General features: G+C 39.8%; 1 protein-coding gene across 1 annotated transcript in view; it reads left to right on the top strand.

Moving 5' to 3' along the window:
* Cab39 (calcium binding protein 39) overlaps positions 1-25,174 on the top strand; it is an 80,455-nt gene that overhangs the window by 20,638 nt on the left and 34,643 nt on the right. The window contains exon 2 of the mRNA XM_042678986.1: positions 12,604-12,760. Within this exon, the coding sequence (XP_042534920.1) occupies positions 12,647-12,760 (114 nt within the window). The 5' untranslated portion in view covers positions 12,604-12,646. The remainder of the gene's footprint in view (positions 1-12,603; positions 12,761-25,174) is intronic.

Below are 25,174 nucleotides of genomic sequence, written 5' to 3'. Positions count from 1 at the left end.
ATGCTAGCGATAAAACCAAAAGAATTGATCAGAGGGATAAAAAGGAGGGAAATTTTTTTTTAAGATAGCATTTTTAAATTGGTCATATTGACAAAAATCAAGGATTAGTAATCTGGTATTGATTAGTCGCCAAGTAAATGGCTACCACATGCAAATTGGCGTAAGCTTTTGCTCTGAGGTGTGATTCTTCAGGATGTTTTGACCCTCACATTTTGTTAGATGATAGATGTGGAGGGAATCTCTGCTTAGATTGTTGCCTTGTCTGAGTCCCAGACCATCTTTAGCTTCATTTACTCTGGTATCTGATATTTGCAAATAACATTGTGTGGTCTTTCAGAGACCAAAAGGACCCTTTGCTTAGCCATTCCCTAGGACTAACTGGATTTCTAAAGTGGTCCTGTCAGGAATCTTCCTCAAAAAAATGTTTTTTCCAGTAGGAGGGATTGGCCTTAGGGCCTTGTGTTTGCTACCAGCACTCTGCCTCTGGAGTCACACACTGAGTCCTTTTGCCATTTCTTAGTTTGTTTCTCAAATGGGGTCTTGATAATTTTTGCCTGGAGTGGCTTTGAACCAGATCTACCGGTCTCACAGCCTTGTGGGTAGCTGGACCACCACACCCTGCCCTCATTTCCTCAGCTTCTATAAAATGAGGAAGCTGACTTTGTGACTTCTGAGTCAGAGGGCCTGGTTAGTAAATGGAAGACAAGGAATTGCAAATTCTTTTCCCTTACTTTATTTGACTTCAAAGGATAACTGCGTTGCTATCACAAGACTAAGTAAAGCTGAGTAGGTAGACCTACAGGAAAAGGAAAGGATATACTAATTCATTAGAAATAAGACCCAAAGCTGAGTGTAGTGGTGTACCACTGTAATCCCAGAACTTGGGAGGCAAAAGCTGAAAGACAGAAAATTTCAAGCCTGCCTGTGATACAAAGTAAGACCCTGGTCAAAACCAGAAAACAAAAACACCAAAAAGGAAAGGAAGTGGGGGGTGGGGGGGTGGGGGGACTCAGAGCCTGTGACCTCATAAGCTTTCTGCTGAAATCGTTTTTTTTTTTTAAGTCTGTGCTTTGTAAAAGTAATGAGATGACCCTATGTTGACTCAGAAAAAAACTGCATTAATCTAACAGTTTCAACTCTGAAAAAAGTATAATTAATTTTGTAGTTCATTTAAAAGATAGTAGTAAGCAGGAGAAAATGAGAGAGGGGGGTAATAGTGTTTAAAAACAGAATTGCTCATTACCGTATTTAAGAAACTGTAAACCACCCCCCATCACCTTTATTAAACAAAATTTTTTTTTTAATACTGAAAGAAAAAAAATGGATCTGGGTTGTCGGCTCAGTGGTAGAGTGCTTGCCTCACATGCATGAGGCCCTGGGTTCAATTCCTCAGTACCACATATGTAGAAAAAAGCCAGAAGTGGTGCTGTGGCTCAAGTGGTAGGATGCTAGCATAGCGCTGAGGGACATTGCCCAGGCCCAGAGTTCAGCCCCATGACTGACCAAAAAAAAAAAAAGTATAGTAGTAAAGGTATTTTGTGTTGTTACTGATTTAAAATATTGCCAAGTTTTGGTAAACTATATTCAGATAATTGAAACATGAACATATACTTTAATATTTTTTACTCAATATTTTAAGCTGATTAGAAATGGATATTCATCTAGTTACGACTAGAAGAAACTCATTAAGAAGTATATTCCTGGGCTGGGTATAATGACAGTGGTTCATGCCTGTAATCCCAGTTACCTGGGAGGTGGAGATCCAAAGGATTTAAGCTAGACCACACACACAAAAAATGAATGAAACCCCATCTCAAACAATATGCCAAGTATGAAGGCACATGAATGTGGCCCTAATTATGTAGAAGGTCATTCATAGAAAGATCACAGTTCTTCAGCAAAAACCTGAGACACTACTTGAAAAAAAAAAACTAAAGCAGAAAGAGGCTAAGAAGAGTGGCTCAGGTGGGTAGTGTACTTGCCTAAACAAGCACCAAAAACAGAAAAAGTATACCCAACAACAAAAGTAAAGTACAGTAGGAGCATTATCCATCTGGGACATAAAAAACATACTATACAGTGAGCAGAAGTCAGAAATTGTGTGTGTGTGTGCACGCACGCGCATGTATACACGCGCATGCACACGCACGCACATGTGCACATGCTTATACATGTGCATGCCTGTATGTCTATGAGACTATTGGAATGAAGTCACATTTTGGAGGGAGCACTTGTTTTTGTTTTTAATTTTTTACTGTCTTTAACTAGTTGTACAAAGGAGTTTAATCAGCACATCAGTTTATGAGTACAGTGCATCTGGATCAGTGTCACCCCTACCAACACATTACAATTTTGCTGAGAGTTAATTATGCTAAGTTTGGTTAAGTACTTCCAACCACACCTTTAAGTAAATCAAGAACTGTTTCAGTGGATGTTTATACATGCCTTACCTTGTTCTAGAAAAGGATTTAAGGCAGCTTGAAAGATTTTATTGTATTTACTGTAACTTTTGCCTTTGAAATCCGTGACTGCATGTTACCCAGACTTGACTAAAGCAAAACTTGACAGTAATATGACAGTAGTATGATTCTCAGGATTTGAGAGGTTTCTGTTTATAAAGTTAACACACAGCTTTCTATTTTTAAAAAAATCTTTGTAAAGCTGGCACCAGTGGCTCATGCCTGTAATCCTAGCTACTCCGGAATCTGAGATCTGAGAATCATGATTGGAAGTCAGCCCAAGCAGAAAAGTCCCTGTGAGACTCTTAACCTCCAATTAACCACTCAGAAACCAGAAGTGGTGCTGTGGCTTGAGCACAAAGAGACTCAGGACAGCATCCAGGCCTTGAGTTCAAGCCCCACAACCAAACCCCCCCCCCCCAAATATGTATCGTTGTAAAATAACTTCTAAAAAGAAATTACCTACTAAAGCAAAGCCTTCTCTCCTATAAATATATATATGCTATAAGCATATATATGCTGTTTTGTTGTTTGTAAGGAATTTACTTTACCATTACAATATTCCTTAACTATTCATAATTTGACATTCCTCATTCTGGAACTTTTTAATGAGTAACAGAAACCTTTTTAGAGGATCACAGACACATCTAAACATTATGATTAGTGAGCCCTTTTCATTAAGTTGTTCTCATTGTGCTAATTTATTCAGAGCAAAGACTTATTAACTTAAAATATTTTTAAACACTTAAACTTCTGAGAGTACTATTAAAGATAGGTTAACAGAATTATTTATTGCTTTAGAATACAAAAATGGAATCATGTTCATGACATAGTAACAGGTCCATGTTTAACTTTCAGATCATGGAAAATGTTTCACTAACAATGGTCTCATTTGTCCTCTAAAATATGAAAAAAAAGTTTGAAATCTTTTCATCTTTCTTTTAAAACATTTTGAGAAAATAGGCACATACTTAAAGGAACTTTAGTGAAAATACCATTCTCTCAAAGGGCTGTGTGCTTGGTGAGACCTGTGCATAGTCCAGAGACGTAACAGGGTCTGAGGGAGGCGTCTATACCCATCCCAGCCATGTAGGATGTTCATACTGATATTCATACTGCATAGAAAGGTTGTCATTAATGGCAGACTTTGCAGTGTTTGGCTATATTATCTAAAGATTCTGGTCGTTTTCCTTTAAAGAATTATTCTGTAGCCATCTTTGTATATCCATCTTAAAGAAACATCTGTTAGCATACATTAGTAGAGTTGGGATTGCAAGTAAGGAATATATTTATGGTTACTCATACATAGTGAATATATTTGCTGTAATGTAAACGACACTGAAAAACTACATTAAACACTACATTAAAGCTGTTAAACATCTGGTTTGAAATTTCTTCAAATTTATCTTGCATTTTACTAACTTTGTGCTATTTGAACATATCATCTAATACTTTTGAGCCATTTTTTACTTATCAATAAACAAAAATAACTCTTAGCAATGAAGAGAGTCAAAAGAATACCCATCTATTTCTCTGAGGGTCAAAATAAATTTTTAAAAATGGTGTATGTTTGTCACACATTCTTATACTCTTTAGGAATACGATAGCAAAGGAATGATGCCAGCAAAGTTTTTATTTTCTTGAGGCTTACATGAATAGGGAAGGGAAACCACTCAATATAGGTCAGGTTGTTTGTGCTGGGAGAGATTGAAGCAGGAAAAGAAAACGAGAGTTGGAGACAGTGGTCAGGGAAGGCGTGCGTGCGTGTGTGTGTGTGTGTGTGTGTGTGTGTGTGAGAGAGAGAGAGAGAGAGAGAGAGAAAGAGAGAGAGCAAGCTACTCATACTCTTGGATTGTTTGTTTTTGAGGCAGGGCTTTGCTGTTAATCAGGCTAGCCTTGGACTTTTGATCCTCCTGTCTTCCTCTTCGCAAGAGCTGGGGTTACAAGCCTGTCCCACCACTCTCAGCTCTAGGACTTGTATATTGGGTATCATTTTAGCAAAAGTATCAGTAAAGTAAGGAGAGTGGGTTGGGCTAAGAGCTCTCCCTTGTACTTACTGTATGGGGAATATACTTAGGCCTGGTCCAGAGTGAGTAAGATGAGACACAGTAATAGATCACAAGAGCTATGTAGGCTTTGTCAGGAATTCAGGTTCTGCTTATGAACTGGGGACGTTTGGGGTAGGGATGGAGATTGAATAGAGAAGTGACAGTGATTTTTTTTTTTTTTTTTTTGTCGGTCGTGGGGCTTGAACTCTGGGCCTGGGAGCTATCCCTCAGCTCTTCAGCTCAAGGCGAGCGCTCTACCACTTGAGCTACAGCGCCACTTCCGGTTTTCTGGTGGTTTATTGGAGATAGGAGTCTCAAGGTCTCTCCTGCCCGGGCTGGCTTTGAACCGAGATCCTCAGATCTCAGCCTCCTGAGTAGCTAGGATTACAGGCGTGAGCCACCAGCGCCCGGCAGTGACAGTGATTTTTAAGCTACACCCAAGAGATCTGCTGGTACTACTGCCACTGCAGCCATCTTGTCTACCATCTGGGTGGCGACAAGAGAATTTCTGTATTCTCCTTTTGAATAGCATTGGCCCTTGAAAGTCAAAGTACACTCCAAGCCAGGCACTTGTAGCTCACACCTGTAATTCTAGTTACTCAAGAGGCTGAGATCTGAGGATTGTGGTTTCTAAGCCAGCCCAGTCAGTCCATGAGAATCCAAAACTCAAACTGGGCATCTGATCTTCTGCTTAGTGGCTAGCACTCTTCCAGCTGAGCCATGCCTCCAACCCCATCCATGAGACTCTTTTTTTGGGGGGGTGGGGGAGGGGAGTCCAGTCGTGGGGCCTGAATGCTGTCCCTCAGCTCTTCAGCTCAAGGCTAATGCTCTACCACTTGAGCCACAGCGCCACTTCCGACTTGTTTCTTTTTGCTTATGTGGTGCTGAGTAATCGAACCCAGGACCTCAGGCATGCAAGGCAAGTGCTTTACCACTGAGCCACTTTCCCAGTCCCCCACGAGACTTTTATTATCTCCACTTAACCACCAAAAAGCCAAATGTGGAGCTGTAACTCAAGGGTGGAATACTAGCCCTGAGCAAAAAAGCCTGAGGAGGGCACACAGGCTCTGAGTTCAAGTCCCAATGTCAGTACCAAAAAACAAAAAGCTCCATCCAGTGTTTTATATGCTTTTGAGCCCTTGGTTTTGACCTAATTGATTTAGAGCTATGTATTTGGTGGCATTGTAATTAGCCAAGGATTCGACTGCTGCTTAAAGCTACTCATGGTTTATTATAACAGTGCTGAGTCATCACATCTTATTTGCAGCTAAGAAGGGTTTGCCTCCCATCCAAAAACTGAGCCAAGGCCTTTAGATGCAGGCTTACAGGATAGGCCATTCATATTATTCCATTTTATATTGCTATCCAGTCTGTATAAGTAAATACCTTATCTCCATATTTTGGTTCTGTAAGTAGTAGTCATGAGTCATATTGCTTTGATTTTTTTTTTTTTTGAGACAGGGTCTTACTAATAGGTGCACATGATCTTACCTCTGAGGCTGCCAATCAGACTTGAGAGTCCAAGGGGAACAAAAACTATCTCCTGCTGTTCAGATTTTCCCATGTTCAGGTGCTGTGCTAATACTTCAAACACATATTTTAGTATTTTAGTTGATTCACATTGTGCGGTAGCTGTTTTCTCATTTCAGAAATGAGGAAAGGGGCTTAGAAATCTAAGTTAGTTAAGGCTTGATAAAGTCAGATTTGAACTCAGGCTGTCTTTAAACCCCATGTAATTAACTACTGTGCTTTCTGTAATTGCCCTGTATTACCAAACTGATAATCTAGAACTTAACATAGTATCTGTATGTATTCAGTAATTTTGTGAATTAAGTCACGAAGCCTGGAATCAGGTAGGTTTTAGAGCCAGTGCTCTTAAAAAAAGCATTCATATTATATTACTAGATTTCACATTTTCCATGACTTCATAATTAAGTGCTTTCATAGCTCCTTTGTACAACAGTCATATGTGTGTAGGTTCTTTCTGTGTACTTTTTTGCTCTTGACCACCAAATTTATGAGTCAGATCTAACACATATGTTAGTGTAGACTTATGAACTCAGCTGTCTAGGAATGTGTTGTCATTCGGCAGTTTTTCATTCTTGTTTCTAAACACACGCCCACATACATACACACCAGAATGTTGTCTCAAAAGCAGGCACTCTTGATGCCTTCAATTATGGCATATAGTATATACACAGTATTCAGTGATTGAATGTGTTCTGATGACTGGTTTATGAGCCATTTGCTACTTGTCCATATGTGTACATAAGTGAAAGGGTATGCCAGAAGCAGTCAGATGGTCCAAGATGGGCAGTACCTAGCAGCTTTAACTTCAGTGCTGTGGCCTTGTGGTTTCCCATGTCTCTTCTGTATGTTCTCTATACTTCTTGGGGTGGAACTTTCTGCCCTTAGGAATATTAATGGAACAGAACAATGATTTCAAACCTTTGTTTTTTGTAAGATAGAGTTGACCAGTTCTAACATCATCTGCTCTCCATCTGTGTGGGAGAAGAGAGTACATTCCTGTGTAAAACCTACAAATATAAAATAAAATGGAGAATGTGCCAGTCCATTAATAGTATCTCTATAGGCTTGGCAGATAATACTTCAGTTTCTATCTTATATAATGCTTTAATGCTTGAATTTTTCAGAGTGAACAGTATAACTTTTTTTAGCTACAAGTTTTCCTCTCAGTAATGGACTTGGATGCAGGAACAGATAGACTCATTTTGACTTACCCCACTCCACCCCAAGGATATGGAAACTACCAGAAAGAGTCACTTAATGGGATCACCAGCATGAAAAGTAATGCTTCTTTTTTTTTCTTGTCCCAATGATGATTATGATGGTTTCAGTGGTCGTCAAATGCCCCATGTTTTCCAGAACATGACTTATTTATTCTACTGTAACAGACTACCTGAGACTGGGTAGCATATAAAGAATACAAATTTATTTGTTACTGTTCTGAAAGTTACATCCAAAATTAGGGTGCTTGTATCTGGTGAGGTCTATATTCTCACATGATGGGAAATGGAAGACCAAAAAGAAATGAACTCTGAACCCTCATGTGGGAGAAGAGAGTTGAATGAGCCACATTAATCAGTTATTGAGCGCTTCATACTCATGATCCACACACCTCCTGTTAAGCCCCCTCCCCCCACATACACATTGGGATTAAGTTCTAGTGTGTGAATTTGGGCGGGTATTCAGATTGTAGCAGTCTGTGGAGGTGACTCCATTAACAACATCTGGCCTAGGTAGAGAACTGTGAGTTTACATCTTGATGTCTGCAGAGACAGATAATTACAAAATAGAATTTGCTAAAATGATGGACTAATTATATAAGAGACACTTAATCCAAATGGAGTCTGTTGTCACAGTCTAGTTTTGTGCCTAAGTGAACAGTGGATCCATTCAGTGTGAAGGGGAACCTTAAAAATAGAAACAGGACATGGATGAGAGATTTCCAGGTTGCCATCTATAGAAAGTAGACTAATCAGTTAGGGCTAAGCTGGAGTTTAGATTGTTGAAGCCATAGATGAGACCAACTAGAGCTAATAGAAGGCAAGGAGACAGGATGGAAGTTATTCTTTTATATTGTCTGATGGGAATCTGCTTTGTCTTCATAACTCTGTGGTGCTCCCGCGGCCCACTGACCACCCTTCTCTGGAGACCCCCTCCTGGTTCTCAGGTAAACTTTACCCTGACCTGATCTGAAAGTATAGGACTGTTGGCAGAAGAAGGTTAGCCCTACCGTAAAACTTCAGTACAGACAGTTTGCATCATAAGTCAGTCCCCAACAGGACAGGACAAAGAAATTCCAAAGAAGATCTCACCCTTGAATGTATAAAAACCTAACCCCCTACCCCATCCTTATTCCTGCTCTTTCTCTATCCTGCTCTGTGTTACATGAAGTCCCTCTGCAGCACTATTTAAAGCCTGTTCTGGTCTGTTGAGGTCCCTGCCTTCTTTCTCACCTTTCATCTGCTTGATTTCTCTTAACACTCATGACTTAGTTTCCTAACATTGCTATTATAAAGGTGATATACAGAAGGGTTGCGGTTACATAAGTTGGGTAAAGAGTACATTTCTTTGTGGACAGTGTCACCCCTTCCCTCACCTCCCAGTTTTTCCCTCCTGTCCCCACTCACAAGTTGTATAGTTCATTTTCAACATAGTGTCTAGTAAGTACCACTGCTGCATTTGTTCACCCCTTGTCCCTCCATTTCTGTGTTCCCCCTTACCTTCCCAACCACAGATACTGAGCAAACAATACAAAAAGAAAAAAAAGAAAACTTGTTTGTTTCCCAGAATTCATTTTGATAAATACGATTTTGTATGATGAGAGGCACTGCGCCTCACAGGTGGAGTCTTGAAGCTTGTCCATATTGGACTAACCCTGAGTTGTTGAAATGAAAAACAGAAAGATAAATAGATACAGAAAGAAAATTTGTTGAGAGAAGAAAGCAACTAGTGGAAAGTCAAGCCATGCATGAGTACTGGGTAAAGGCTACGTCTAAGGGGTTCCTCTCACAGACTCAGCTGGGCTGCAAGTGTTTATTTGAATATAAAAGTGATACATTAAGTTAGCCCTCTTTTGCTCAAGGCTAGTACTCTACTACTTGGAGCCACAGTGCTAATTCTGATTTTCTGGTGGTTTATTGGAGATAAGTGTCTCACGGACTTTTTCCTGCCTGGGCTGGCTCGAACCTTGATCCTAAGGTCTCAGCCTCCTGGGTAGGTGGGATTACAGGTGTGAGCCACCAGTGTACAGCAAACTCATTTGGCTAACTCATGTTTCAGCATGTATCCCCCTCCCCCCATCTTTAATGAATATGCTCAGATGACACATGATTTCACAATAGTGCTTGTGAGATAAAGTACATTGGCACAATAGTTTCTGCCTCAGCTGCTCTAGTTTTCTTGTGTTCTGGAAATTTAGCAACATAGAATCGGTGCTTAATGGTTCTTTGCACACTATTCTAACATGTTTAGGAACTTTATTTCTTGATGGTACATACTTGTGGCTAACAGTCATAATCCTAGCTACTCAGGAGGCCAAGAGCAGGAGGATCACAGGTGGAGACCAGCCTGGGCAAAACAGTTTGTGAGACCCTATCTCAACCCCCCTGCCTTCCAAATCTTGAGTAGTTTCCTTGTGTTTAAGGGTGAATCTGAGGATATAAATGAAATAAAAGAATTTGTGGAGAATCACTATACTTTAAAAATAAGAGCTAGCCGGGCATCAGTGGCTACTAATCCTAGCTACTCAGGAGGCTGAGATCTGAGGATCAAGGTTTGAAGCCAGCCCAGGCAGGAAAGTCTGTGAGACTCATCTCTAATTCACCACCAGAAAACCGGAAGTGGTGCTGTGGCTCAAGTGGTAGAGCACTAGCTTTGAGCTGATGAGCTGAGGGATAGCACCCAGGCCCAGAGTTCAAGCCCCAAGACTGACAATAAATAAATAAAATAAATGAATAAACAAGAGCTATATGCCTTTACTTACTCTTTTAAAACACTAGATTATTAAAGGATATACAAAGTATAGAGTGGATCATGATGTGATGAGATCCTGCTGAGGACGGTCTACTTCTTGTTTGGGATTCATGTTATTAGTTTATATATTAAGGGGAATAACTGTCATACCTTCCCTTTCCCTCACAGAAGCCTTTTATGTACATGTTCTCTTTGGCCACTGCTTTCTGTTGTGGCCAATGTTTGATGAGTGGTAGGGCATTTTAAACCTCCTTTCTCCTGGAAAGTCACCTCTTCCACCATGGAGCCAGAGCTGAAAATATCTCTGTTGCATAGCACCATAACACATCCTGCAAAATACCATTAAACATTCCAGCCCTCCACCCAACACTGACATACACAGTGTCACTGCTCCTATTTGTAGAGTTACAGATAGGAAAGATAATGTCTTCAGAGAACTTACTGTGAATGTGGCCTGTGATACTTATGTGAGAGTTACGTGTTCCTCCTCCTCCCAAAAAAGGGTTTAAAAAAAAAAAGATGAAAAAGAATGATTCAGGACTTAACATGCCAGCAAGCCACATAATTAGGTAATATAACAGCTACTTGGGGAGACTCTGCTAGCCAAATTTCTTGTCATGGAAATACATTTGTCTGTGGACTTAAAGCATCTTTGAACTTCGAGAAGGACATGTGCTAAGCTGTTTCTTTTTGGCCAATGGAGACACGGTTTTAGTTTGAGGAGAAAAGGATTTATAAGTTGACAGAGCTGAGGTAGGTGATGTTTGGGAATAGACACACTGATCATAACACATTATATTAAAACATGTTGAAAATAGCATACTTAAGATTTTAGTATAAGCTCAACATTGTATTTTCATGTTCTTTTCCCTTAAGCATTGGTTCTTTATAAACATAAATTTTCCTCTATTTCAAACTTCGGGGAGAAAAAACAAGTTTTTTCTCCACATGAAATTTTAGGCAAAGTAAAAATGATATGCAATGGAGATATTTATGTCTATACTGGGGGAAAGTCAAAAGTAGGATTGGAGTAGCTGACACCTTCCCTCCCTACTTTGGTGCAGGGGTGGGAGGTAGGAGGCACCTGGTACAGTAGAAATGCACTTGGAATTTGGCTTGAAACCATGTAGTGATCTGTAAGGTTCTTCTGCAAATGTTCCCCACCCCCTTCCTCTCTCTCTCTCTCGTCAGACCTGGGGCTTTAACTCAGGGTCTGGGCACTGTTCCTGTGCTTTTGTGCTCTACCACTTGAGCCACAAGCTCCACTTCTGGCTGTGTGTGTGTGTTTGCGCGCGCGTGCGTGCACGCACGGTAATTGGAGATAACAATCTCACAGACATTCCTGCCAGGGCTGGCTTTGGGCAGCCATCCTCAGATCTCAGCCTCCTGAGTAGCTAGGCATGAGCCACCAGCACCTGGCTCTTTTTGTATTTGGTACAAAGTTTTTTGTCTCTTGACTAACTTCTTTTACTTTGTTTATTAAAAGAAATTGTAGTTTCCATCATGTTCCCAAGGCATTTTTCCATCATTTGTCCTGTTAATTTCAGTTGTTCATTGTGGCTTCTCAGAATAGCTGTAGGTTCTCCTTTGGATAATTAACGTTGTTGTAGAAGTGGTGGTTTCTACCCCCAGAAAAAAAAAAATTAAGTTTTTGGAAGTTTCTGGTACTAGAGATTTATCCAGTGAATTCTTCATAGGAAGTGGTCATATCCAAGCTGACAAAACAGCCTTGAGGATCTGCTGAGAGACTTGTCCAAGGTACCCTCATGGGGTCCTGGTCCTTTGCAGCTCTGGGACACTGGTGTGTGAAGAGGAGGGTGGGTATGCTCAGTGCCACCCCCTGGCTCCTGGTGCTGTTTGGCTGGGCTCCTTCCCTGGCTGTCTGCCTTACTCTGAACAGTAGAAAGAGGCACCTTTTAATTGGAGGTACAGCATGGTGATTAAGGACATTTAGGATTAAGATTGAGACAGACCTGAGCTTGTTTTACCCTGCAGCATTTGAGCCTGATTCTCAACCTTCACCTGAAATGGGAGCAGCACTGTCCCTCAGGGGCTTGTTGGAAATCACTCTGTGACATGAATTCTTGCCCTGTGTGTGGTGGCTACTGCTACCTGCACCAGCAGCATCGCACATTTCTCCTCAAATAGTGGTCAGGAGAGCTGAGGCTTTGAAAAGAAAATAACATTTTGAAAAGTAAAATTGGGTGCCAGTGGCTCATGCCTATAATTCTAGCTACTCAGGAGGCTGAGATCTGAGGATCATGGTTCAAAGCCAACCCAGGCAGGAAAGCCTATATGACTCTTTACCACTAATTAACCAAAACCTGGAAGTGGAGCTGTGGCTCAAGTGGTAGAGTGCTAGCCTTGAGCAAAAAAGTTAAAAGGACAGTACCTAGGCCCTGAGTTCAAGTCCCAGTACTGGCACTGAAAAAAATAAGAAAATTACAAGTATCAGTGAGCATCCCAGTTACTGCTGATGAAGAAAGTACATGAATGATGTACAGTGGCTATCTTTAGTGCTGTTTTTCTTCCCAGATTAGGATTGAAAAAGTGTGTTCTCTTGGCCCACTCTCACATCAGTCTGTTCTGCATTGCAGGTCAAGCAGGCAGAGCGCGGCAGAGGCCTCTGTCACTGCCGTCATGCCGTTCCCATTTGGCAAGTCTCACAAATCTCCAGCAGACATCGTGAAGAACCTGAAGGAGAGCATGGCTGTTCTGGAAAAGCAGGACATTTCTGACAAAAAGGCAGAAAAGGTACACATTTAGCTTTAGCAGCAGTTCAATTCTTGGAATTAGGAGCAAATATACGATAAATTACAAGGTAATTGTTTTTTAATCAGTCAGTTGCCACTTGGATTTTAAAAAAATCTAATCATCAAGTGGTATTTGCTGCTCCTTTACTTTGTCCTCATAAACACATTTCTCTGTTGTTCAGTTGTAGTTTGTAAGTCTTAAGTCTGTTTATTTCATCCGTATTTATCTGGTTCTTGAAATTAGTGTCTCTGCCAACTATCATTTTTTGTGTACCCTGGGAATAAAACACAGGGCTTTGTGCATGCTAGAAAAGTGTCTAGCCACAACTTGTCCTTCACTGCTGATTTTCTTCCTACATTCTCCATCCATCTCTGTTCTTTCCTTATATCTAGTCATTGCAGTTCAAAACCTGGCTCTCATCCAGCTGGGCCCACTATCCCCTGAAACACCATTTCCACTACTGTGTATTCTGCTCCTAAAAGGGCTTATGAATAGACCCGAATTCTATTCCTTCTTAAGAACTCTCAGTTTTTCTCATGCACCTTAGCAGTTGCTCTGGCAAACTACACTAAATCACATAATCAAATGCACTGTTCTGAACTCTTCTTTCTGGAGTTTTGTTCTCTCATCCCATGTCCACCAAAGCCTCATTCATCTTTCAAAGCTACCACATACATTTCCTAGATGGCTTCCTAGCATACTTCCTCTCCTCTCCTATCCATGCCCAGTCTAATAAATCTCCGTCATTTAGACACCTCTTTTGGAAATGTCAGAACCACCATACCATCATCTTCATTCTGGCTGTTTTTGTTATACTTTGCCTCCCTTACTAACTGGAGCTCTTTGAGCATTTTGTCATTTCTGGCCTCTCTATACTCTCAAGGTACCTAACTCCCAAGAGCTAGATGACTGCTGTTTATGAATGAGTTGATACTTACGATGATCTTCTATCCCATTTTTAAGAGATTGTTTTCTGTATTGGGATGGAGCTAGGCTTCTTAGCTACATAGTTTACCTTTATTTTTTGGTGGAATGTTGTAATTATGGCAAAAAAAAAAAAAAGGAAAAGGAATATATCATCTGTCTTTTAACAGCTCTGCAGTTTATTTTGCACTGATAGAACCAATACTTTGGCACAAACCAGGACAAAGATCACAAGCTGTATTAGCAGTTAATGAATTCATTGTCATGTGCTGGAAGGAAAGAAGGAGGGAGGAAGGGAGGGAGGGGAGAAAAAGTGAGAGAAAATAGAGAAGGATGGAAAAGAGGAAGGAGAGAAAGAAAAAGATTAAAAGCAGCTATTTCGGGCTGGGAAGGTGGGTCAGTGGTAGAGCTCTTGCCTTGCATGCATGAGGCCCTGGGTTCGATTCCTCAGCACCACATAAGAAGAAAAAAATTTTTTAAAAAGCCGGAAGTGGCGCTGTGGCTCAAGTGGTAGAGTGCTAGCCTTGAGCTGAAGAGCTGAGGGACAGTGCCCAGGCCCAGAGTTCAGGCCCCACAACCGGATCCAAAAAGCAGCTATTTCAAACAAAGATGGAAAATTACATGTTGAGGTATTCATAAATGTTTATAAAATGTAAGCAAGCCCATGGGTAAATGAGAGCTTATTAAATAGGCAGGTAAGTAGATGGACTATTTGTAAATATTCCCTAAATTCCAGCTGTAACTACCTAGAAAAAAAAATTTTTTTTTTAATTGTAAGCTAGAGCTGGGTGCCAGTAGCTCAAGCCTGTAATCCTTAACTTTTTAGAAGAAGGTTGATAGCAGTCCAAGCAGGAAAGTCAATGAGACTGTTATCTCCACTTAACTAACAAAAAAGCTGGAAGTGTAGTGATGGCTCAAATGGTAGGGCACCAGCCTTGAGCAAAAAAGCTCAGGGACATTGCCCAGGCCCTGACTTCAAGTCTTAAGACTGCCAAAGAATGAAATAAAGTCTTTTGACTATAACAACAACAACCAAAAAAGTAAAATATCCAGGAATATTTTCAGAAAGTATGTTGAACCTGTTTGGAAAAAAGAGACCAAAACTATGTAACCTTATTCAGAGGCACAAAAGAATATTTGATTCATGTTTCCAGTTAGTCAACATTCTATTTCTTCTTGAATCAGTAAACTAAAGCAGTTCCATTCAGATCATAGCAAGCCCTTTTTGGAACTTGACAAAAATTTCACTTTATTTTGGTTTAAAACACACTCCAAAATCTGTTTCATTGACCATCTTCACAACCATGGTTTCCAGACTTCTAGTTTTACAGACTAAAAAGACAGCTTTGATTGCTTTCCTACTTCCCAAAGCCATCTACTTAATTAGAAAAAAAATTTAACTCAGCCCGGAAGCTAAGCATTCCTTTTTACCATGATGGTCTTGTATCTGCTTTAGATTGCTGCAGTGTCTTCTCTACTGGTTTTCTTTTTCTCCTTACAACCATTGAAATCCTTTCAAAACTTTTTTCCTTAAAAAACAAAAATGTGCCCAAACCCAGAGTTCAAGACCCACTACTGACAAAATAATAATAATAAAAACAAAAACGTTGAAAGTCCTTGCAGAGGCCTAAAGTACATTCTGCAGCTAAGTCTGTCTAGGCCTGTTTTCATAAAGCTCATGAGAATGATATAAAAAATACATGAGACAAACCATTTTCTTCCCCATTGGACTATCAGCCTGCCAAATACTTGTATTTATTAAAAAATGGAGTAGAAAGCAGAGTTAACATAAAGCACTGTGACCTTCTCTTCTAAACTCTTAATTACTGCTTAATGAAATAGCCATATTGGAACAACTTGTAGGTTGATCTAAGAGCTATTAACTGACACCAGAATATTTTTTCTAAATTCTACAATGGTATCCATATATCATGTTCCTTTTTTCATGTTTCTGCCTATGGAAGGATTAAGGTAAATGACTTTTCTCAAGAGCTCTGTCCTAGTTGGTCATCAAGTAGTGTTTATTCATTATCTTTCCTTATGGATAAGAAGGGTCACAGGGCATTTTTAGTAATTAGATAAATAATTGTGCCTAATGAATCTAATGATTGAATCAATAGAGTTTGGTGATGGGGTTCTGTTAATCTGTGCAAGATATAGTCCTTGGTTCTATTATTACTTTTATTGTGATTTGTTTATCTGGAGAGAGTTAAAAGTTTTAATTAACACCTGATTGGTAAGGAGAAAGCTAGTGTGTAAAAGGAAAGGACAAAAATATGGATGACTGAATCAGACACCAAAGAAGAATCAGTAGCTGGAGGACCTGGGAGCTCAAATTGAAGGGGATATATAAGCTTAACTGTAAATACAATATACATAAAAGTATGACTCTGTACTTGATCTAGAAAAAAATGAGTTGAATGTCAGTGAAGAAAATAGAATCATTGGAGTACTTGATAAAGCCAAAAAAATGCAGGAGAAAAGGGCTAAATAACAGAGGCAACCAAAAGAAAACAAATTATAGGATGCTAGATTCCAGTTTGTATCAGTAACCACATTTAATATAAATGTCCTGAGCACCTTACTTAAAAGGCAGAGATTATGTAATTAGATGAAAGTCCCAACTGTATGCTGCCTGTAAGAAAGGTACTTAACAGGTACATTTGTACATAACAAATGGGTTTAAGTAAGAGAATGAAGAAATATACATTTGACATTTGTCAAAAGGAAGTGAAGTCGCTCTATTAAAAGAGGTTTCAGAACCAAGAATCTTGCCAGATATAAAACCATTTCATGGTAAAGTTAGGGATTAATTAATTGAACATTACAATCTTAAACATTAAAACTTAAAAACAGAACTTCAAAATAAAGCAAAATAGAGTAACCAAAAACCAATGGAGAGCTGAGAATGTGGCTTAGTGGAGGGTGCTTGCCTAGCATGCATGAAGCCCTGGGTTCAATTCCTTAGTACCACATAAACAGAAAAAGTAGGAAGTGGCACTGTGGCTCAGGTGGTAGAGTGCTAGCCTTAGCTCAGCAAGATTTTGTTCTACACCAACCTATACCTAACCTGACCTGATTAGCAGTTGTAGAACACTCCACTTATTTCACAAATAATGGGATACTGCTATATAAAACATTAAGAAACTTAAAGTATTCAGTATCCATAAAGTGAGCATTCACTTTAAGAAAAAAAAAATGAAAGAATCTGGGTGCTAGTGGTTCATACCGTAATCCTATCTATTTGGGAGGCTGAAAGTTGGAAAACACAATCTGAAGCCAGCACAGGCAGAAAAGTTTAAGAAACTCTATTTTTAGTTAACCAGCAAAGAAGCTGGGCTGGGAGGTATAGCTCAAATGGTAGAGCACCAGCCATGAACAAACAAAAATGAGAGGGCAAGGCTCTGATTTCAAGCCCCACTACTGGCAACAAACAAAAAAACTAAAAACAAGAAATCACTATTTACCCAAAAAAATCAATTAATTATAAAACAACAAAAAATTGAAAAGATATATCAAACTGATAAACTCTGGCTTAGAATAGTCAGGAGGAAAAGAGAGAAATTACTAACATAAAAGGAGAAGTGCTATTACTGTAAATACTGAAAGGGTAGTATGAACAATTTCATACCAATAAATTTGATACCTTGAGTTTAAAAGGACAGATTCCTTCAAAGACATCAACTACCCAAAATCACTCAAGAAAAAGTAGATAATTTGAATTTGAGTAACCCTAATGTTAAAGTGATGGATGATTTAGCCACTAACCCATACCATCAAAGACTGAGTCTAGAGGACTTTGCTAGAGATTCCTACCAAATGTTGTCCACTCCTTTTTCTTTTTTTAACTGAAGACAGTCTTACTAAGTAGCCCAGGCTGATATTAAGCTTTCTATATCCCTGGCTGGCCTCAAACTCCTGCCTCAACCTCCCAAGTACTAGGATTATAGATGTGTACCACCACACTAGGCTTCTACAGATGTGCAAATGTCAGGCTTCTACCAAAGGACAAAACAGTATAGTTGCTAGGCAAACTCTTCCAGAAAATGCAAGAGGGAGGAGTAGTTCTTCAGTCTACCAAGTCAGCATTATCCAGATACTAAGATCAGACAGAACTAGGTGTCAGTGGCTCACACCTGTCATAACTATTCAGGAGGCTGAGATATGAGGATCACAGTTCAAAGCCAACCTGGGCAGGAAAGTCTATGAGCCTCTTATTTCCAGTTAACCACCAAAAAGCCATAAGTAGATATGTGGCTCAAGTGGTAGAACACCAGCCTTGAGGGTCAGGACAGCATCCAGGCTTCTGAATTCATGCCCCAGGACCGATAACAAAACAAAACAAAGATAGTATAGGAAAAGGAAACAACAAAGTAACATCAGTCATAAAGATGGATCTAAAAATTAAAACTATCTTTTAGCAGATTGAATCTGAAAGACATTGTGATCCATGTGGGATTCCTAGAAGATTGCCTGTGCAATCTGACAAGAAAAAGAAATGGAAGGCATCCAGATTGTAAAGAAGTAAAGTCTTTTATTTGTAGGGGATATGATCTGAAGGTATCTACAGAAACTAATTGAATTAGCCAGGCATCGGCTCACGCCTGTTATCCTAGCTACTCAGGAAGCTGAGATCTGAGGATCATGGTTCAAAGCCAGCCTGGGCAGGAAAAGGCCATGAGACTCTTATCTCCAATAAACCACTCAGAAAACAGGAAGTGACACTGTGGTTCAAATGGTAGAGCTCTAGCCTTGAGCTAGGCTAGCTCTTGAGGTAGTTGGCCTTGAGATAGGCTAGCACTCTACACCTTGAGTTGAAGAGCTAAGGGACAATGCCCAGACCCAGAGTTCAAGCCCCCACAACCAACAACAACCAAAAAAAAAAACTAATTGAACTAATGAGTTTAGTCAAGGTCACCGGTAACAGGGTCAATATTACACAAATAAGTTGTATTTCTATATAGTAGCAGTGCTCAATATATGAGGTTAAAATTTTTAAATACCGTTTAGAATAGCTTCAAAAACCTTGAAATAGGGATAAATCTGACAAAGGATGTGAGACTTAATATTACAAAATATTTCTAAGAGAGAGCAAAGAACCAAATGGGTGAAGGCATACATCAGAATTGTGAAAATGGCATTTATCCCCACACTTACCAATAGAGTCAGTGCAATTCAAGCAGGCTTTGTAAAATAGTAAGACTTGTTCTGAAATTGGTATGGAAATGCAGAAAACCTATAATAATCAAAATAACTGAAGAAAAATAGCCAGGGCTCACAGTGTCTGATTTGAAGAATTATGAAACTATCATAATTAAAGCGCTGGTCTCAGTGGAAAGATAGATTGGTGGGGCAGTTGAAGGAGTCCAGAAATAAACCTACATAGGTATGGAAAGTTAATTGGGACAAAGGAGTTCTGTAGGGAAAAAGTAGTTGTTTAGTCCCAAAAGGTTATTAAAACCTAGGTTTCAAAAAATAGAAATACATTGTTTAAATTCTGCTTTGTGTGGGCAAGTCCTCAGTTGAGGATGTAGAGAGAGGAGTAACCAGGCTGGTGAGGAAATTCATAACTGCTCTGTGGAGCAGTTGAATGAGCTGGAGATGAGAGTTCTTGGGACAGAACCTCTTCTGTCTCGGCAGAGTGCCTTTGAGGGATGGAGGGAATCACTGTAGCTCCCTGGGAAATGTTTTTAGGGGATTGTCTATTACAAGGCAAAGGTTAAACCTGTTATGGACTGTGGCAGGAGATAGAACTGAGACCTGAGGGCCTCCTGAGTGATGCCTGAGCAAATAGAAGGATAACAGTAAACCCAATTTTGTCTTGATCCCAAGAAAAGTGAGAGGTGGAAGCTGGCTTCCTTATTTCTGGAGATAACACTGGCACAGTGCTGGGTGTGACCATCTAGTTTAGTGCTGTAGAGGGGATTCTAGCTTTGTGTCCTTGGCTCGCTTGGTCATGGACATAGTGCCATCTTTGGCAAGGTGCTTTATAGAGACACCCTGTCTTATTTTGAGGCACAGTGGCTTCCTGTTACTATTTTCATGATCCAGATGAAGAAAAAACTATTGTTTCCTAGGCAACTCATTAGAGTTATAATTGGAATTCACACCTAGGTCTTCCAAACCAGTGCTGAAGTTACACCCATTTCTACTTGATTCACTAAGTACATGGACAGTTCCCTGTTTGTCTCATGTGATACCTTAGACAGAAATGATAATTACAATATTTGAGTGTTTATTTTTTTATTTATAACATACTGACATTTTTAGTGTTTCATGCGCATAGTTACCATATTAAGAATTGTAGGTTGTAATTTGTTCCTCAGGAACCTTGTTACAGCTTTTTAAAGAATCTGTACAAAATTAATTTTCTTAGAATTAAAAAAAATCAGTTATTAATCTTACCATCCTTATTTTAGGTAACTGGCAGTTGAGGGGAGGGAACTTGTTCTTCCAAACTAAGAGTCAAATAGATGTGATGTATGTGATGACTATTTACACTCTTGACCCACTATGCGCTATATAAAGAAGGTATGGCTTCCTTGCTCAGTCTATACTTGGTTTCCCTCATCACCATGAATACATGTGTTCACTGGCTTGAATAGCTGTATTCACTCCATGAGAGAAGTAGGCTGGCTGGCATATAGGAGGGGGAAGGGAGTGGCCTTTTCATAGCTTGGCCGTTTAACAGTGACTCATGGTTACTAAACTTGTTTAGAATAATCTTTGATACCAGAAGGTTATTAATAGGTTTTTCTTAGTCCCTGATCTTTTGGCTTAGAATTCTCAAGGCTGGGAAAGCAGGATTTCAAAAAGTATTTGCATAGGAATTAATATGATAATAGAATTTTTCTCATATTTGCACCAACAGTATCTTCCAGTTTTGAAAATGAATTGATATTTAAGTGTGTGTGTGTGTGTGTGTGTGTGTGTGTGTGTGTGTGTAACTCCAGGCCTGGGCACTATCTCTGAGGTTTTATAGTGGTTAATTGGAGATAAAAGACTCATGGACTTTCCTGCCCTGGCTGGCTTTGAACTGAGAACCTCAGATCTCAGCCTTCTAAGTAGCCAGGATTAAAGGAGTTTGCCACCAATGCCTGGATTTTTTTTTTTTTTTTGGTCAGCCATAGGGCTTCAACTCTGGGCCTGGGCACTGTCCCTCAGCTCTTCAGCTCAAGGCTAGCACTCTACCACTTGAGCCACAGTGCAGTGCCACTTCCAGTTTTCTAGTTATTAATTGGAGATAAGAGTCTCACAGACTTTCCTGCTTGGGCCAGCTTTGAACTGCGATCCTCACATCTCAGCCTCCTGAGTAGCCACTGGTGCCCAGCAAAAAAAGAAAAGAAAAAAAATTACCACTGGTGCCCGGCAAAAAAAAAAATTTTTTTTAAAGAGTAGATTTAAAGAAAAATGTGAGACAAAAGCAACAGTATGTTCAGTGTCACTTTATAGGAATGGGAATCGAGAACAGGTAGGAGATAATGTTGGTATAAATTGTGGTAGATTGAAAAGGGTATTCTGAGGGTGCTATTGTGTCATTTTGCTTTATTTAAAATATTTATTCTGAAATTATTCACATAAAGTTAAAAAATGAATCTGGAGAGATCCCATAAACCCTGTCATCACTCCCCCACCCCTCCTTTAGAAAATACCATGTAACACATGCATTGTCCAAACCAGAAAATTAACATTGGTACTGAGAGCCTTACTCGGACTCCTTCAGTTTTACAGTTTGTGTGGGTGTAGGTGTAGCTCATGTGCAGCCATGTGATTATTTTTATAATATAGACCTGTCCATCATCACAACCCTCGGCTACTATCCTAATACAGCCACACACATCTATTGCCCCATCCCTAATCCCTTCCAGCAATCAATAGTCACCTCTTTGAATCTATATGATTTTTTAACTTAAAGAATGTTATATAAATAGCAGGAGATGGAGATAGGAGAACTGAGGCCAAAAGTGGACACAGGGAAAAATGCAAGACCCTATCTGAAAAACAAAGCAAAAGGACAGTGGCCTGAGTTCAGTCCCCAGTACCTCCAAAAGAAGATGAGGTGAGAAAGGGGGAGGAGGCAAAGAGAAGGATTAGTAACTTATATTGCCTTTTGAGATTGGTTTTGTGTGTGTGAGTGTGTGTGTGTGTGTGTGTGTGTGTGTGTGTTGGTCTGTGTCAATTTGTCTTGGTCCTAAGACTTGAATTCAGGGCTTGGAAACTGTCCCTGAGCTTTTTTTGCTCAAGGCTAGTGTTCTTCCTCTTGAGCCATAGCTCTACTTATGGCTTTTTGGTAGTTGATTGGAGATAAGGATCTTAACAACTTTCCTACCCCAACTGGCTTCAAATCACAAATCTCAGATCTTCGCCTCCTAAGTAGCTAGGATTATAGGTGTGAACCACCAGCACCTCCCTGAGATTGGCTTTTTTTTTTAAATTTCAGTGTTATTATTCACATGAGACCCATGTCAATAACTCTATCAACTGTATCAGATGCTCTTTGCTTTTGAATGTGCGTGATATCCCATTCTGTGGCACACTTCATTTAACCATTAGCCTGTTAGAGGACATCTGGGCTACTTCCAGCTTTTAGCTATTAAAAGTAAAGCTACTGTACAAATTTCTCTACAGGTTCTTTATGTGAACATATATTTTTATTCCTCTGAGATAAACACTCAAGAGTACAATTCTTGAATTATGTGTTAAGTACCTACTTAGTTTTCTAAGAATCTACCAAAGCTTCTTCCAGAGCTGCTGTGCCATCTTACATTTCCCTGAGCAGGTTTTCAAAATCAGAGATGGAATGAAATTGATATGTGCTTGGGAAGGTAGATATAATTGCAGATGAACTGATAAGAGATTTCTGATAAGAAGGAAAGTTAGATATAACTTTTTTTTTTTTTTTGGCAGTACTGGAGTTTGAACTAAGGCTCTTATGTTTGCTAGGAAAGTGTTCTACCACTTGAGCCACAACCCTAACCCTTTCTGTGCTGGTTATTTTTCAGATGGGGAAATCTCACATTTTCTCTGGGCTGGCCTTAGACCATGATTCTTCTACCTTTGGCCTCCTGAATAACTAGAATCACAGGCACATGACAAACTTATTGGTTGAGATGAGTTTTTACTAACTTTCTGCCCAGACTAGCCTGGATCCATGATTCTTCCCAATCTCTACATCCAAGTAGCTGGAATTAAAGGCATGAGTAACTGCACCCAGCTAAAACTGTATTTTTAAGAGATAATTTAATGGTTATATACATTCCTGGTTTATATACCCATAAATTAATGGTTATATACATTCCAGGTTTATGTATCCTATGCTCATCTTCTCACCAAATATTTTCCAGAATTCACATCAACAAGCTGTAATCCTTTTTGCCTGGATTGCTAAGTCAAGCTGTGTTGACAGCCAGCTGGGGCCATTCATCTACGTGTGGTCTGTGGCTACTGTCCTGCTATGGCAGACTTGAGTAGTTGTGACAGAAACCACAAGACCTGAAAAATGGTTGCCACATACTTATCTAGAAAAAGTTAATGCATACTTCTGATGAGCTAGATTATAGCAAGGAATCTTATTTTGGTTACAATTGTGGGAGGAGGCAAGGGGAATTTGTGTTTCATGTGCTTTGCTTTTAAACTCCAGAAGTGGGTCAGCTACGGCTTCCTATGCTGTCTTCCTTTAACTGTCTTCTGTTTTGTATATTGGGATCCTATTAAGGTTATTTAGAAAAATGGCAGTAGGCAGAAGAGTTAGGTTATCAGTTGTCCTGAAAAGATCTGAAACTTGCCAATTGAGATGACTTGTGACATCTCTAAACACATAAATGCTACCATTTCTCACTGTACCATCTGCTTTCTTGAACTTGTTGCTTCCCTGTGGGAAGTTCAAGGGGCTGGCTTCCTGATTAACGCCTCTGCATCCCAGACCCAAAACTTTGCAGATACCAGGTCCTTTCTCCTTACTCAAACTCTGCTTGCCAAAGTTTTACTCATTTAAAAATCGTTAAACTATTTTTATTTTCCTAAGTATTACATGTAAATGTACACGAGAAAAAGGATCTGTTCCCTTTATTAAACCTACATTTCAATTTAATTTATGTCTATGTTATCTGTCTATACTATTAATAAATTTTTTATTGTGAAAATACCATACAGGGGGGTTACAATTACATGAGCAAGGTAATGAGTACATTTCTTACCAAGCATTTTTGCCTCCTCCTTTGTAAACCAATTCTTTTTTTTTTTTCTTTTTTGCTTATGTGGTGCTGAGGAATCGAACCCAGGGCCTCGGGCATGCAAGGCAAGCGCTCTACCACTGAGCCGCCTTCCCAGCCCCCCAATTCTTATTTATATTATAGTATTCCCTTTTCCCTCCACCCTTTCTCTCTCTGGGAAGTCATGCTTTTCTATAACCTGGTTTATTCCTTAATTTTAATATTGATATCTATCTTTCATGTCAGCTTTAGACTTCAATTATTTTTACTTTTATTTTTATTTTTTGGTCAGTTGTGGGATTTGAACTCTGGGCCTGAGTGCTGTCCCAGAGCTTTTCAGCTCATGGCCAGCTCTCTACCACTTCCGGTTTTCTGATAGTTAATTGGAGATAAGAGTCTAACGGACTTTCCTGCCCAGGCTAGCTTTGAACGTGATCCTCAGATCTCAGCCTCCTGAGTAGCTAAGATTACAGGTGTGAGCCAGCCAGCGCCCAGCATGGACTTCCAATTTGTTGTTGTTGGTGGTGGTTGTAGGACATGCACTTGGCCTGGGCGCTGCCCCGAGTTCCTCAGCTCAAGGCTAGCACTCTACTTCTTGAGCCACAGTGCCACTTCTGGCTTTTTCTGTTTATGTGATGCTGAGGAATGGAACCCAGGGCCTCATGCATGCAAGGCAAGCACTCTACCCCTGAGCTACCTTCCCAGCCCGACTTCAGTTACTTTTAAAGCTTATCATGTTTTCCATTCTGTGGATATATTAAAACCTAACTGGTTCAGTTAGGATAACTTTTATTTCTAATCCCTTGCTGTTGTAAATACTACTACTTGTATTTATATTTTTGTGTACTTGTTTAGTAATTATTTACTGAGAGTTGGAGGCAAAAGGGAGGGCAGCCCCAGTCTCACATCTCACCACATTGTCCCTTCAACGGTGAGTAGCCATCTTATCACAGCTGACCTCCTGACATGAGGTCAGTTTGGGTTTACCAGGTAGTTGGGTGTAGAAGAGAGGATTGTAAGAGCTCTAAGGACCTCAGGGCCATGGTCTGGAGGAACTGACAGGTAAATGAGTTGTCTTCCCAATCTTTGAAAAATGTATTTTGCCTTCCTGCATTGCTTCAGTAGTAGCAGTAGCATCTCAGGGAAAATAGCCCAGATGTGGGTGTCTCTGGGGTACTACCAGAGATGGACTTAAAGCAAGAAATTTAATACAAAGCTTTCTGAGGTTTTGAAGATCTTGAGACAGAACAGTTGTACCAGTATTTGGATTGCTTTTTTT

This window comes from Dipodomys spectabilis, unplaced genomic scaffold (genome assembly GCF_019054845.1).
Source record: "Dipodomys spectabilis isolate Male_0828 unplaced genomic scaffold, ASM1905484v1 ptg000051l, whole genome shotgun sequence".
NCBI classification, from domain to species: Eukaryota; Metazoa; Chordata; class Mammalia; order Rodentia; family Heteromyidae; genus Dipodomys; species Dipodomys spectabilis.
The sequence above is the reverse complement of the archived record's forward strand: the minus strand, read 5'-3'. Positions and strand labels throughout refer to the sequence as shown.